Source organism: Aythya marila, assembly GCF_965140915.1.
Source record: "Aythya marila genome assembly, chromosome: Z".
Classification (NCBI taxonomy): Eukaryota; Metazoa; Chordata; class Aves; order Anseriformes; family Anatidae; genus Aythya; species Aythya marila.
The window spans coordinates 37708294-37724656 of record NC_139080.1 but is presented as its reverse complement, the minus strand read 5'-3'; the positions used below and the strand labels follow the sequence as shown (position 1 = coordinate 37724656).

Genomic DNA, 16363 nt, shown 5'->3' with positions numbered 1-16363 from the left:
CCCCACAGGGCTGCCTGCACGCACAGAGTGCAAGTGTGAAAGCAGACACACAACGGGAGGGCTGGGACTGAGTCCCCAGCAACGGGAAACAAACCAACAGCAGTAAATAAGTATTAAGTCAGCCAGGCCTCTCTCAAAGATGCTCATCCACTTCAAAATAAAAAGGCTCTGTTGCATACAGAGCTAGGCCCTCCCTGTTTCTTGCACAAACACTGAATAATATCTCACTCTTTGAGTTAACCTGCTATGTGTTACTCTGTGAAAGAATTTAAATCTAACCACAGACCTTTACAGACTGTAAAGGAAAGAGAAAAAAAAATCAAAAGCTAGCAACACTTAAAATAAGAATAAGGCCATAAAGCATATCTTTAGGGTGGAAAAAAAGCAGTGTGATGTCTGCTGTTTTTAATATGGTTAAGTATTTTTCAAACTTTACTTTGGGAGACCATCTGTTTTGCTCTGTGACACACTTACACATTCAGTCTCTTCCCTAAATTATACTGCATCAGATTCAGAACAGGGCAGCATTAATCTCGTTGGACCCATTTGTTGTACTACTGTACATGAGTGTCATCTGATGACAGCTAGCATGTGCCACTCTGCAGCTCAGACTACACCATACTGCAACATATCAAAATAGTTTTGGATAGTGGATCAATTGGATAGCACAGATGGCTAATTGCAACATAACAATATTTAAAATTGTGGAAATCATTCCAAGACTGAAGCCATCTTCAAGAACTATCAAAGCGTAACTGCATAACAACATTATAACAAATAACAGAAATAGTTTGGCTCAGACTTGGGACAAAAATATTGTCACTTTAATTTCCAGACTACTTTCAGTCATTGATTTTTACTTTATTCATGATAAATGTTATGGAAGAGAATTTCTGTTGTAATTAAAGAGACACTAAGATAAAAAAAAAAAAAAAAAAAAAACAAGCCTATCATTCTAAACAACAAATATTAGATGTTCTGAAATGTATCTGCATTGCTGAGATACAGGCAAAAAAGTAATACAGTGTCTCTTGTTTCTCAAGACCATGTAGGTAAACTCTGCATTGGTCAGGAAAACAAAACAAAACAAACACACATAGTAAATTTGCTGGGTCATGGAAGGTTGCTAACTTCACCTGTTTAGCTTCTGCTGACAAGAAGTACTAGCATTTACATTTTCTTCCTTTCAGACAGTGGCAGAAAACATTTAGTTGCAGGGAACTGGACAGATGCATTTTAATATGTGAATCTTAACATATGAAAAAACATTCACTTCAATGTTTCACAGAAACACTACAGGCAGCATCTGCTTTCAAAAAGACTTCCAGAAGACACACAAAGTGCATGTGATGATCTCTTTGCACCTAGTGAAGAACTTTTTTCCTACACAACTAAAAAAATTATTTTGCTATTTAAACATAAATGTACTTTGATTCATTGTGGTTTGAAAAAGGCTAACTAGTAGGCCAAATACTTACTGGTTTTGCAAGGAACATTTGGCTAAGGTTTCCCACAACTTTACTTTAGAACACTGATCTAATTGATCCTACTGAGCACCTGAGCTTCCCTGTAAAACTACATCTTAGTAAAGCTATATCCTAGTCATCTTTTCATGAATATCAAAACACGAAAGAAAAATACACTTCAAGCACTAGGTCTAAGCTCTTTAATAGCATTTTAATACCAGCTTCTTCAAACTGTACTCCCTACTGCTGATTCTTGAAGATGACAAGTGTCCCTTTTCTTTGTTGGTGGTGGTGGTGAGAATATTTTTTAAATGAAGATAGATGACAATATTTCCTGGTCTAATACTGTTGGTTTATTTTCCTTTCTAGGGAAGGAAGCATTCAGCTGCACATCTTGTGTGTGGAGCTACAGTTTGTTAGGTGGAATGTGCAACTCAGACTGTTTTGTAGGTAGCTACAAAGTCGAAGATGTGTCAGGACAAGAGGTAATGTTTGTAGGCATTGTTTCCTGCGATTAGCATGCTGAACTTCAACTTCTGAACACAACACAAAAAGAGAATGTTCTTCCCTAACTTTTCAAGGCTTCTTGTCTTTAAATATGCTTACTTTTTTCTTCTGTTGATAGGGGAAGTATTGTTTCTCTTTTGGTCTCTCTCTACCATAGAGTAATTCTCTACCAGTAAATACGAAGACACTACTTTGGCAAAGATGATACCAAAGCTATGTGAACAAAATCAGCTACATTTGTAACAGGGCATTTATTTTCTTCAAGTATTACTGAGACTTCCCTGGTGTTTTCTGCTGCTTTGTTTGTACGAAATCACATCACATTCCTGATTGACAACAATGCTAGTAGAAATCTCTAGTGAAAAGAGAGGCTGAAGTTGACAGACCTGTATGTTGAGCAGAGTAGGACCACAGCTAGGTCTGAGTCTGTGCCACAAGTCTGGGCACTCCTGCTTCAGGCTTCTACACCAACTACCTCCCAGAGTTGTTTATTCATGAATATAGCAGCATGGCAAGCCAGCTGGCCTAGGATGCTGCATACTCTGAAGTCTCTGGCCTGAAATTTCCTGTAGCAGAACTGCTGCATAACTGTGAACCTGAAAAAACAGCCTAACAGCTGAAGACCACAGAGGTCCACAGTTTTTGAAAGGGCTTTGACTCTCCAGACCAACTGCTATGACCCCACATCTTTTCCAAGCTCTTAGATTCAGAACAAGCAGCCCTCTGCTGCAAGCAGAGATCAAGACTGATGAAAGGTTATTGGTGTTTCCAGATCCTCATACTGAGTATGTGATCCTGGCTCCAAGACAGAAAAACAGGTAATTTTTCCCAGTAGGCCAGGAAATGCAAACACTGGAAGCCCTGAATTACCTGACCTCAGAGCTTACTGAGAAGTAGATATGACAGTGACAAGCTCCAGTTGTCTTTGTACATGGAGGCTCCCAAAAGCCTCTCTGGAATTTGAGAAGAGTTTCTGAATCTAAGACATTTCTGTTAAACAAAACCAACACAATCTAATAAAAATTTGCTTTGCTAAAAATTTGTCACCCAGCTTTACTTCTTATTTCTGCTCCTTCGCATGCTGCAAAAGGAATTTATTCTCTCATCATTCCCCACCTCTCATCCCCCCAGATATTTTGTCTGGTTTCTCACATCTCAGTTACTTTTAATTATGTTCTTGAATATGTTCTTGAAGGCTATTTTAAATGCATTAGTGCCAAAGAACCATAAACCTGCCAGTATGGGTCTAGCAAAACAAAAATACATTCTGACCAGAAAGCTTATAGTTCAAATGAATTTTAGATAGCTCTCTAGCTAGGTCAGATCCCTAACTAAGCTCCTACAACACTTTATTCCCCCTCCCTACAAGCAGATCACTGAGAACCTAGGAGGTAGGAACCAGACGTCAATTTTCCTACTCCCTACTCAATTTTACAATTGACACCCCTGGTGTCCAGACGTGACCACCCAGACAGTGAGTGACAGCACAGACCTGTCAGGTGAGGTCTGAGGCAGCTGAAAAGAAAGGCATGTTCCTTGTGTTCTGTGTCTGAAGGAGGATAACCCCAAGTGTGAGAGCTGTGACAGCACATGCACAGAGTGCAAGGGACCCGGGCCTCTCAACTGCACCGTCTGCCCAGCCGGTGCGCAGCTCTACCTCGAGGAAGGCCGCTGCCTGCCCTGCTGCAGGGACCCCGACCCAGAACCCATCCTGGAGTGCTGTGACTGCAGTGAAACGCAAGGTAAGACCATCCCAAAGGGCAGCTGAGCTGCTTGTGTGCTTAATTTGGACATTTAGAAATGGAAAAAAATTTAGACTGACGCTTAGAAATGAAAAGTGGAAAACAGCAAAAATGCACTGCTGAGCTGCAAGTACCTGGTGTATTTGTACTGCTCCATCACTAGAATAGAAATGCTTTACCCAAATAACATTAATTGCAACTGACATGGGAGTTCCTCTCACCTACATGTATTGTGCCAAATGGCCAGGCATAAAGCAGTTGACTGGGACATGCTTCCTTCAGTGGATAGCAAACAATATGGACCCATTCTAAGCTCGTCATGTCAAAATCACACCGTTGACTTCTAAATAGCTACAGCATTTCATACAAGGGACAACCTGTAGGTTGGAAAAAAATGTTTTTATTAGACCAAACTGATACAATTTTGAAAAACACTCAAAGCACACAACTTGTCATTAAATTATCCTAGCAGCCAGAAAGTTAAAAAGCATAGATACAATAGGGGTGTGCTATGTTTCTTGCCTAGGCTTAGGGAGTAGGTTTGTGTTTGTGTGCCTATTAGCATTTCTGTTTCTTTCTGGTTACTCCTAATCTAATAAAGAATTGTAGCTGTCCCAAGAGCCTTGCTTACCTCCTCATACCATCACAGCTAGAAGAACGTAATTGAGGTACTGAAAAGGTAAGGTATTTAGCCAAACACATTTTAAAATGTAAGCAGGCCTTAATGTTGTACTGGGTCTTTTAAAAAAGATACTCAACCCCACCCCCTGTTACACATGTATACACACAACTTCATTTACTCTTTTTTATTTTATTGCTGTTGTCAGATGATTGTGTATTGCGGACCACTCAACCACCTGCAAGCAAAAGCAAAACCTCTTTCTTTGTCATTACCTCAATTTTGCTTCTTCTTGTCATTGGAGCCATTGTAGTCATTTTGAGAAAATCAAAATCCAAAAGACATGCTGTCGAGAAAGGTGGGTATGAGAAGCTGACAAATCACTCCAAAGTCCTTCCTTCCTACATGAGCAACTACCGCGAGACCACAAGCTATCAGGAAGATCAAGTGATTGAGTACAGGGATAGAGATGTTGAAGATGATGATGAAGATGATATCGTATATATGGGCCAGGATGGCACAGTGTATCATAGATTTCGATATGGACTTTTGGAGGACAATGAAGAAGATGAGCTTGAATATGATGATGAAAGTTATTCATTTAGATAACTCTCTACTAACTTAGAGTTTTTCTGGTCTGCTCTTCTGCTTTTCCTATTAAATTACAGCATTTTAGTTAAGTATGTTTAGTTACTTCTTTTCATGCTGATCTTAAGACTGTAGCTTACAATTATTGTGAGAGCAGAGTGATTTCTAAAAACATTTTTTCCTGAAGCTTTACAGAAATCCTTGTTAGGCTTTTAAGTAACACTCCAGATGTAGGCTGGTGAGGAAATTACATTTACGTGCATTTGCATGTACAGCAAATCCTTTCCCGATGTGTATGTGTGTGCATCACAACAAACACAAACACCCAACCAAACTGTGCATACACACTTTCTGCAAACTTTGCCACTCTCTACTAAAAATGTGCAGATATAAATAAGATAGTTTTATTTAACTACATGACAAATGTCACTGTGGTAGGGTGCCAGTAGTTTACTACATTGTGATTATAGTTGTGTAGCAATTTGTAATAGCATATGCAAGTTTCCTGATTTTAGCCAGATTCTCTTCACTGATATCATCTGGTACATCTGCGCTGCTCAAAGCCAACACATTTCTCCTTATAATCTTGGAACATATTTCCCAGTGAAATTGTGCATCTATAACATGATTTTTAAGACCTGCAATTGTGACTACTACAGGTAACTTCACTGCAGTCCCAGTTTGTATGAGGAAAAAAAAAAAAAAAACTGAAATATTTTATATATCAACCTCTGATTAATCCTTATTAGAGTGTTTGTTAAATAATCTTTTATTGTACATGCAGGCTTCTTGGTTTACTGCAAAGGGAAATATTGCCTATAAGCACAGACAAAATAGGATTCCTTCTGTCTTTCAACTACCTTCTCAGCTACAAGAGATTTAAACTGTTTATTCAAGCAACTTTTCCATTTCTGCTGTAAATGCCTCAAGGATGGTCAGACGATGTCAAAGGGGATAATTTGTACTTATTTAGAAATGTCATTTAAAGGAACACAGCAATGTGATTTTTTTTCAATCACTACAGAAATGCAATGCATTGTAGTAAAGAAAAGGATGCTTTTCATGGCCCTTTACTGTGAAAGAATAAATTATTTGCACAAAACCATCTTGAAAATGCTGTTATTTGTCAAGTTGCTCTCTCTGAGCTCCTTTAGACTTCCAATAAGAATTAGCTCCAGACCTGTAAATCAATTACAGTTAGTGTCTACAAATGAATTGTGTGAGAATACTTGATTATTATGGATTGATATCTAAGAGGTATTTTTTGTATAAGGTATTTCTAAAGACACCAGGATCTTTCCATTTCTAAGTTCAAGGTTCTAAGGACAAGTCTATTGTCACCACTTTGAATTTAATCTTTTAATCAGTGCACCTTCAGTAAGAGAAAGGCATTCAAAGTCATGTCCTTTCACAAAGGCCCTCCAAAAAAGGATTTTTATTTATCAAAAGCTCTACAACAGTAAGGTACTTTAGAAAGATGCATCTTATTTGTCACTTTCTCTGGAGAAATTCTGAAGGAAAAAGAAAAGGTAAAAAGTGAAAAATCAGACTGAAAGGTCATATTAAAAGAAAAACTTTTTAATCCTTTAATTTAATCCTGCTCTCTACACTTGTTTGGATTAACTTGTTTGGATTATGCTGCTATTATTGATTTATAATTATTTATATTATTAATGATTTTATTAGTCATTATTAATGATTTATGTTAATTATATTTATGATTTATAATAATGATTTATAATGATTTATATGTAAATCATATATATATGATTTCATATATATATATATATATATATTATATATGTATGATTTACAATTGTAGGAATTTGCTTTGAATATCTGAACTTTCCCCATCATGTTTCAAAGGCTTAAACCTAACTATATCTGAGCAGTTTTAAATCACTCTGCTAGATATAGCAAGCTTTTTTTTGCATAGGATCTCAGTAATATCTCTATCATTTTTATGAGCAAAGTTTCATTTATTTAAAATTGTCCTGAATGGTTAAAAATACAAATACACCACAAAGACAGCTCTTTCTGCTATGTTCTCCTCCACCCACCAGAGTTCCTCTTAGAACATTTTTCTTACTAATATAGTTCAAAACACAAACCTGCTACAGGATATTTTTCACTCAACTTTTCCCTGATTAATTTTCTTTTAATCCACCTCAATTCCTGTTATCTTCGATTAAACTTCTCTCTTTCTTGCTTCTCAAGCCTTCTTTCCTTCTCAAGGCCTTTGGTTTCTGTACCTCTTTTGCCCTTCTCATTTATCCACTGAGTTTCTGAAGTCCTTCACTCTTCTCTGATTACTTGTATTTTATTTGCCTTTCTGCTAGGCAACTATTTCTCATTACTCTATCAGTAGTAAAGCTCTTTCCACAAGATCTTGTAAAGATCCTATCCCCTATATAGTTTTACAACCCACTTACCCCTCATGTAATCCAGCAATTTGATTTCAAAGGAAGGTGTATGTTACCAGCGTTCTTTCCACACATAAATAGAAAAAAGTTTTCTCTTCCATGACTTCATCCTGATTTTTTGCTAGAAAGGAAGTGAAGGCAAGTGCATTGGAGGAGTTCAAGTATCTTGGGTCCCAGGACTCCTTCCTCTACAGGCTATTTCCTGACCAGACTACATTTTCATGGTATACCACACATTTACTCCTGGGTCTTACATGACAATTGCACAACTGGCTGAAGACTCAGACTGGAATTTTGAGCTAAAGATAGAAATCAAAATAAGAAACTGAATCACATAAGTAACTGTTAGAAGTTGGGTTGTGGGCAGGAGGCAGAATAGACCAGTACTAACTATAGATTTTTCATCTCACCATAACATCTTAATGAACTTTGAGTAACAAGATGCTCCTGATGAGGAACAAATATTCAAACAGTTTAAGGGCACTTTGTTAATTACTTACCTACAAAAGCACTATGGGAAAGCAAGCCAACCGCAAACCTCAGAAAAATTTTGCGGAAAAACACATTGAGCACTTGGATACTCTGATCCAAAAATAAATAAATAACAAAAAAACTATGTAGACCACGTTTATTAGAAAATAATTATGAAGGCAATTTGATATTTTTAATCTCAAACTTCAGTTCCAGAAAATGACTACAACAACTGAATGCTTTGAAATTACATTGCTCAGGTACTAAACAAAAACCTGAATGTAGGTGCTTAAGGACTTAAATCCATGCCTCCGGTCAAGACACAGAGCTGGTAGAACAGCATAACCCCTGACAAATACCAAACTACACTGAAAACTCCTCTCCATCTAATCCAAAAAGCAATCCTTATGGCATACCCATAACACATTACATTATTTTCTCATGGGAATGCAGGGATGTCACACAGAGGTTAAATAAAGGTCTAAATACTAACAGCATAACAGCATGAGAAGAAGTCTCCCCAAGAGACCAGAGACAGATTAATGTGTAAGATAGAGGTTTCAACTATAGCAGATGGACTTTTGCCCTGACCCAAATAAATGTTTAAACAAGTGAACAAGAACATAAGAATAGGACACAACTCTTTCCATCTGACTTCTAAAGGAACCAAGCAGTTTTAAATTTTGAAAGAAAGGGTAAAGACAGATCTATTTTGAGTTTACAGTGTTCTGCGGACATACCTCTGTTAAGTCCTAGATAAAGAACACACACAAAAAAAGAGGGGTTGTTTTCAGACACTTTAATTTTAGCTAGTTTAAATAATTTCTGGACACTTGTTCCCATCGGTTTAACCTTTTAGGCAATCACGCTTACAAGGACTTCCAGAGGACTATGACACCTAACTGTGCTAGGCATGGCACAGAAACACATCATAGGAGCCAAGTTTTTGTCAGAAGCCTCCTTAAACAGAAAAAATGTTTAACAGCAATACTAGCAATAACCTTTATTATAAACCACAGCAGTGATTCTTACAGATCAGAAGTTGAATAAACTATTTCTAAGAATTGCTGAAGGCAAAATAAGAATTCAAAAAGCTATTTGCTGCATATAGTCCTTTAAAAAGAGCTTCTAAGGATACCAAGGTTATCAACATATCAAGGTATCTAAGACATCAAAGTAGTACAGTGCCTCTTGGGGAAAACTTTCAAAGTTCACCTACTGCAGTTTTGTGATTACTGTATTTAACTAGAGTTATGAGACACATCTTTAACTTCTCATCTCCTTTGGCTCAGTACAATTTATCAACACAGATGTGGCAAAAGAGCTTGCAAAAAAAATCAGTAAATAAGAACGCACAAGTACCACTCTCTAGCAGGAACGCTACTAATGATACTTCCTAGCATTTGAATTAATTCACTGTATTCATCTGGAAAAGTGTTTGACATTCTATGTTTACAACATTTGTGTAACAGTTATAGAAAATGCATGTTATTCATATTAGTAATAATTTTAACACAATATTTACCTTTTATAGCTTAAAGTAAGTACATAAATATGATTTTTTAATTCATTTTCAATTAGTTTTAGACAAAGTCATACCATATACACAGGGAATCTCTCAAAGTAAAAAAGTTACCAACTGAATACAGGCTTCATACCTGTTTCAAGGATCTCAAATTCACAATTCAAAATATACAAGCTATACAAGAAGCCTATATGATCAACTATTCCAGACTTTGCTCCCTTATTTTTTTCAAAACACAAAGGCATGGTCCAATTTAACATCTGCTAAGCCTAGGGTTTTTAGGCTGTTAGACCCTCAGGCTGTTTAATGCCATAGTTATCCAAGTAAGACCATTATCTCACATGTGCATTTGAAAAAACTTCTGATACTGACATTCCCAGATTACCAACTCAATTTCACAACAGGAATAGACTTCAGGAGGCAACAATCAATTTAAAATGTAGGGGAAAAAAAAATATAGTTTTTTTTTTTTTTTTAAAGTATTTGAAGATACAGAAATACTTGTATTGCTTGAACTCCACCAATTTCAGTGATCCTTATGTTTCACTTGGTGCTCATGTATTACCTTTATATATAAAACTGCAAACATCTCAAACAAATACTGTAGCAGCAAGTCTATAAGCAAGACAAACATTTTTCCCCCTTTGACTCTGCAAGAAATTTAAGGAGCATAATGAAAGAACTCTGCACCTCTTTCAGTATATGCTAAAGAATATGCAGAAATTATTTGCATCACAATACAATCAATCAGAACATCTGTGATAAGCAGCATTACAAGGTTCTTAATTACATTCTTTTATTAACAGTACAGTGCTACAACAAATTTAAATAGTTATTTGCACACAGTGGAAAAATATAACCCTTCATAAAGCTTATACAGTACTGGAGATCATGTAATGAACAGGAATACAGTATTTGATCTTAAATAATGCATGGATATATACATTCAACCAAATGAATACAATTACATTTTCTCAAACATGAACACAAATGTGCAAAGACCAGTTTATTAGTTTACTGTTAACAATCTTCATACTTTAAGTGAGAGCTACAAGCAACTTAAGTTTCTCAAACTTTTCTTTAGGTACTGCTCTCTATCAAGCACAGCTGTTCCGAAAGCAAACGATGAAATGAATTTTGTACAGTAGCACTCATTAGCACTTACAGAATAGTGTTACTAAGACAACCAGCTTAAGGCACCAGGCTTTCCACAATAAACAAAAAATCAGTGGCAAAAAAAATAAATTAAAGGCAGCTATGAGCTTAGCTGTAACACTACAGTGAATAAAGATTTATTCTTTACGTTGACAACACATTTCATTGATTAGCATGGCTACTATTTGTTTCTTCAGAAAGTAAAACATAAAATAAGACCTTGGCATAATTACCAACTCAAGAATCTCTTCTTACACGTGGAAAAAAATTCTCCCCTATCACATCTATATTTTAAAATGGAAAAAAAAAAAAAAAAAAAAACTATCACTTTCAAGACAATTCTTACAGAGAATTCCAACATGCAATACAGTAAATCTACGTTGTTGTGTTTTGTTTTGTTTTTTTTTTTTTTTTAATAAAAGCATTTCTGACAGCAGGTTTTTTTGTTTGTTTTTAACGTTTTCCTCCTAAGAAGGTTAAAGTGTGCTGAAAACGTCCAGGCAACAGCTAAGACAAAATTGTCAGTGTCTTTGGAGAGTTAAATTTATAAACAACCTTAGCAACATAGGCCAAAATGCTGTTTTGTTTATTGCAGTAAGTGCTTTTATGGAAATCATTCTTTCCTCCCTCAAGAGGTGTGTCCCTTCTATCTTGCCATCAGCAGGACTGATGAGCAATTCCTTTTAATAATGAAGCTTCTGTGTAAGTCCTACACAGCTATAACGATTCTTTGACTTGCTCAAGGCCTTTTCCAAAAATATCCTAGAATACTGGCTGAAATGTAAGTACTATTAAGTGGAACTAGAACCCTGGCATGCTGACAGGGTTCTAGCAGAGAATTCCTCAGTCTACTTCATCCAAGCTCTCTGAAATGTTGGATTGAAATTCAAAGTGAGGTGGGACAAGGAAGAAATTCAGAAAGTTGTGCTAGAGAGTGGGGGAAGTAGATTTAGAAGTACAGGCTTCCAAATACACAGTACACTTTCAAGTATGCGTTAACAGATCTTTTCCAAGTTAGTTAATTTTGACAACATACCCTGCACTTGCTTGTGCAAACATTTTAGAGTGGGAAAGGCCACCATGACTTGTAATAAATACTGAGTACCTTCTGAAATGTTCATACAGTAGTCTACAAATCTCCAAAGACTTTCACTGATCACTGATCTACAGTGAAAAGTTAGGATTTTACCTGCAATTAGTGTAAAGGGTTGAAAGGACTTTCCTATGCCTTACATTCTAATCTCAACTTTTAAGCCCACCGTGTCATTGTCAGTATAATGAACCCAAGGGTTCTTATCTAAAGTAGCTGCCAGCAGCAACTAAAATGCAGTTGCTTTTGGTTACCTTCCCTGCCTTAGAAATATTGTTAAACTGGTTCTTTACCCTTTGAGCCTGAAACCTTTGACATAAATCAACTTTCTCCCTGTCATTCATTCTCTGAACCTTAATGAAACACTTCCTCATAAGAAAACTAAGCATGTCATGCATTGCCACATGTACATTTAACTAGGCAGAAGCTTTTATTTCACATTCCAGTAACTCAGTAACAAAGATTTCCTCTATTTCAATTAAGGCTACAATAAATAATTTCAACTATGACAGATATATGTATAGCATATCAAAAAATAAGAACAATTATGAATCATTCTTGTTACTGTTATAGAATCAATGGCTTCAGATACAAGAAGTCAACATTTGTCTCAATATTACATATTCCTAAGCTGCTAGCTAAAAGCCAGATACAAATTTGGGAAACAAATTAAAAGTAATATTCTTTATGTGAAAACTGACAATCTTCTTTGATGTTTTTAACTCTTCACACCTTAGGGGCAGTAGAGGTAATTAACTCTGGTCACACTCCACATGGACTAAGATCTCTAAATGACTTGTAATAATGGGTTAACAATTTATCTATAAGGACCTACCACAATAACCTTCTCCTTTTGCACAACTAGATCAGTGACCATTCAACACAAGAAAACTTAAATCTTGTGTGGTTTTAGTGTTCAGGTCTGATTAGAATCACCCAAACAGGCAGTTGTGGGCTAACCCCAACAGGCAGCTAAATACCATATAGACACTCGCTCAGTTCCACCCACTCCTGTAAGTGCAAAGAGGAGGAGGAAAGGAGAAGCAAAAGCAAGAAAACTCATGGGTCAAGACAATTTAATAAGGAAAGAAGTGGAATAAGAAAAAGAAATGAAATGATGCAAAGTTAATCACTCACTGCCTCCCACGGGTAGACCAATGTCCAGCCAGTACCCAAGAAAAAGATGGCTATCCTACCTCCCTCCATTTTATGCTAGAGCACAACACGGCATGGTATGCAATATCTCTTTGGTTAGTTTGCATCATCTCCCTGGTTGTGTCCCCTCACGGCTTCTTGCGCAGCCCCAGTGGATGCACTGACAGGGCAGAGTGAGAAACAGAAGGCCTTGACGCTGTGTAAACACTGTTCCGGAACAGATAAAACATTAGTGCGTTAGGTCACAAATCAAAAACACAGCACCATACAAGTTGTTACAAAGAAAATTAACTTCATCCTAGGAAGACCTAGTACAGGTCTACGTCATATATCAAATGATCCATGGCCAGGCAAAGAAAAGAGGTCCATGAGAGAAGAAAAAGTTTTTTCCTCAGTGGTTTACTATTTTCTCTTCTAGCAGATGAAAGAAATTGTCTTTGAGTTTAAGATGTTCTGGTAAACCTAGTTGTCTTTTTGCCACTTCAATGTCTTCTTTAATTGCTGAAATGAGTGCCTCTGGGGGAGAAAAAAAAAAAAAAAAAAAAAAACATAGTAACAATATTTAAAAGCTGATCTGGATTCTGAATATAGAATAGAAAGTGAAAATAAGGTGCACCACAGAACAACAGAAAATAATCAGAGGCAATACATAATTATTACTACGAAGTTGGAAAGGCAACATTATCTTTGTTTTTAAAAATGCTTTAGTTTTGACTTTTTAACTTTTCAGTGCTCCAAGCACTACTCTTTCATTGTTTCAGGGCATTTTAGTAAAAAAAAAGTCAGAATTTCATGAACCATTTTAAAAAGGAATGGACATGTTAGACCAATGTTTTTATGACAGCCACATCACTTTAGAATTAAACCTCAGACAACCGGCAAGACCACATGGTTATTAGGCTCGAGTCATACAGTCATTGCACACAAGTATTGATACAATTGTGGCTTTGTTTCTTAATTGAATTTAATTTGTTTTTTAAATTATATACATTCAATGGATATATTAGCAGATTCAGCTTATGAAAAATATTTTACTGAAACGTTAAAGATTAAGGCATAAAACAGCTGACTCTGAAGACAAGAGAGAGAATGATAGCACAGTACTTTCAATATGCTAGAATACGAGAAATAGTTTAATAGAAACTTGTAATACTGACCTAAAGAGTTAAAGTTTTTTTCTGATCGAATATATCCAATAATGACTACACTAAGAATTTCTCCATAAAAGTCTTCTTTGAAATTATGGATAATGTGAGTTTCCTAAAAAAAGGAGAAATACGTTGGCAGTTATCATGGAGAACTGAGTTTTTCCCCTTGTTGCAAGGATGTTCACCTAACATCTTTAATTCAAATTCTCCCACACATCATCAGGAAAACTGAGATAGTCTAACACATATAATGCAAGATAAACAGGCTAGAGACTTTGATTATATTAGGAGGAAGAGTTATACTTTGTATAGCATTTAAGAAAAGTTATTCACTTAGTAACAGAATGTTAAAAAACAAAAACACTCAGGAAAAACATTTGATCCCTTATCACGGAGATAAGGCTTTGAAAGCCACATATCAGAAACATTTACATTTGTTTGATCATTCGACTGATGATTCCAAATAACTGTAATGAATTTGGTTGAAATTGTTTAAAGAAAGCCTAGTTGTTAAAGGACTAGTTGTTAAAGGAACTGAATGTTAAAATTATAAAAGGAGTGAGGGCAGTAAAGCACAGATTCACATAGAAACAAAATTGCTTCCAAGTATTAGCAATTAAAAGTAAATTCTGCAAGACTCAGGAAAAGCACAAGAACACCACAGATGGCACAGTTCAGGATTTTAATTCCATCCTGTTACTACTTCTGGACCTTGACTCTGTATATTAAGCTATAGCAAATCTATGTATTCTACCATTTAAGAGAAATATTAATGAAAAACCACTACAAATTAAGATGACCCCAAATTTCTTATTTAAAATGCGGATGGATTGAAGAGGAAAATATATTAATATTTCCTAGCTCATTCTAAGATTCTCATAACCATTAAATTTGATACTGTATTAAGCTTACGTTTATCTAGCTATGAAAACAATAAGCAACCACCAATTTGGAAATAAAAATCCATTTCAGAAGAATTTAAGTAATGGTGGAAGACACAACATACAACAAATTTATTTATCTGAGACTACTTCCTTTTCAGAATACAAATATATGAGATGGATACCAAATACATTCCTAATATCAAACAGAATTTCTAAGGCTCGTTTATGGACCAAATTCTGCTCATCTTATTCAAAGTCAACATCTGGTTCCTTTATTATAATTAAAGTACCGCCACAAAGCAAAATTCTTACCACTGATTTCTTAATATTCTTATAGAAAGGATTCCATCCTATGCTCAAAACCATTTTATGCACATCTCCATTTCCAACGGAGGCCCATCCATAGTATACACCAGTAGGGATATCGGATGGAAAGCTTTCGACTACTTGATCAGAAAAGTTAGCTGCAAGAATTTTAGAAAATATACGTTTATGTGAATCAAGAGCATGACAGAATTCTCAAGCGCTTGAAAGTCAAGCTCTGCCAACCTGCTACATGCAAACAGAGTGCCGAGGATGATGATTGTGATATAACGTGCCACTTGCAAATTATAAATGATAAAATGACTTCATAAAATGTAGTCCCTGTACCACTACCAGTCAGTATAGCTCCTATTTTATTGTTATATCCATTCTACTCTACAGTTAAAATAAAACTAAAATAGCCATTATGAATGCATTCCACTATTAGAAATATCACTACTATAAAATGGTCTAAGATAAATGAATCAAGTTTCTTCTGCACGCTCAAGTAGCATCTTAGAATTATTTATGCGTAATTATTTTTCTAGTAAGTAACTTAACTTGTTTGCATGTATTTTATGACTTTAGTCACCTGTCAAAAATTTCCAGCTGCCTTTTAGGTTATCGACAACTGGGGTTTTTCGCTTAGAAAATTACTTTTTTTTTTTTTTTTTTTTATCCTGACTGAAGGGAATGGAACTAAGACTCTCCCCTAACCGCTATCCCAGCTAACTCCCTTCACGCTTAGCTCCAGCTCTCCGTGCAAGGCTTCAAGCGGATTTTAAAGCGGTTTCGGCTAGGGACTGCCTCAACAACGGAAGGCACACGGCTCTAAACAACACAGAGAAGGGGGAACAGAGCGAAAAGAAAATAAATAAATAAATAAATAAATAAATAAAAGAAAATAAAGCTGCCAGGAGAAGAGCCCCTCACCGGTGGGGACGCCCAGCTGGCGGGAGCCCCTGCCGAAGCCCCTCACCACCTCCCCGCGGCACGCGAAGGGCAGCAGCACCATGGCGGCACCGCCCGCCGCCGCCTCCACAAGGACGGCGCCGCCGCTGCGCATGCTCAGACCGTTAGGCGGCCGTTGGGCGGCCGTTAACCACCGCCCCCCTGCCCTGCAGCCTGACGGGGGGAAATACCGCTCAGAAAGGGGGCTGCTATCGGATGGGCGGGTGGGGGGGTGGCCCTGCCCGCCTGGGTTTTATGCCCCAAAAATCAAGCGGCAGCTTTTTCCCGTGGCAGGGCGGAGGAAGCGCCACCTCCAGGGGCTGCCGCTGCCGCTTG

At 36.8% G+C, this 16363-nt stretch overlaps 2 protein-coding genes across 2 annotated transcripts in view; one reads left to right on the top strand and one right to left on the bottom strand.

Annotated features, from left to right (window-relative positions):
- PCSK5 (proprotein convertase subtilisin/kexin type 5) overlaps positions 1 to 6012 on the top strand; it is a 253825-nt gene extending 247813 nt beyond the window's left edge. Inside the window, exons 35-37 of the mRNA XM_082784364.1 lie at positions 1836 to 1951; positions 3529 to 3715; positions 4543 to 6012. Coding sequence (XP_082640490.1) covers positions 1836 to 1951; positions 3529 to 3715; positions 4543 to 4943 — 704 coding nt within the window. The 3' untranslated portion in view covers positions 4944 to 6012. The remainder of the gene's footprint in view (positions 1 to 1835; positions 1952 to 3528; positions 3716 to 4542) is intronic.
- Positions 6013 to 10876: 4864 nt separating this feature from the next.
- LOC309889888 (riboflavin kinase-like) lies at positions 10877 to 16300 on the bottom strand. The gene is made up of 4 exons (XM_082783076.1): positions 16010 to 16300; positions 15086 to 15237; positions 13899 to 14001; positions 10877 to 13257 (listed from the first exon to the last, which is right to left on the bottom strand). The coding sequence occupies exons 1-4, from the start codon at positions 16140 to 16142 to the stop codon at positions 13133 to 13135; spliced, it is 513 nt and encodes a 170-aa protein (XP_082639202.1). The 5' UTR covers positions 16143 to 16300; the 3' UTR covers positions 10877 to 13132.
- Positions 16301 to 16363: the final 63 nt, after the last annotated feature.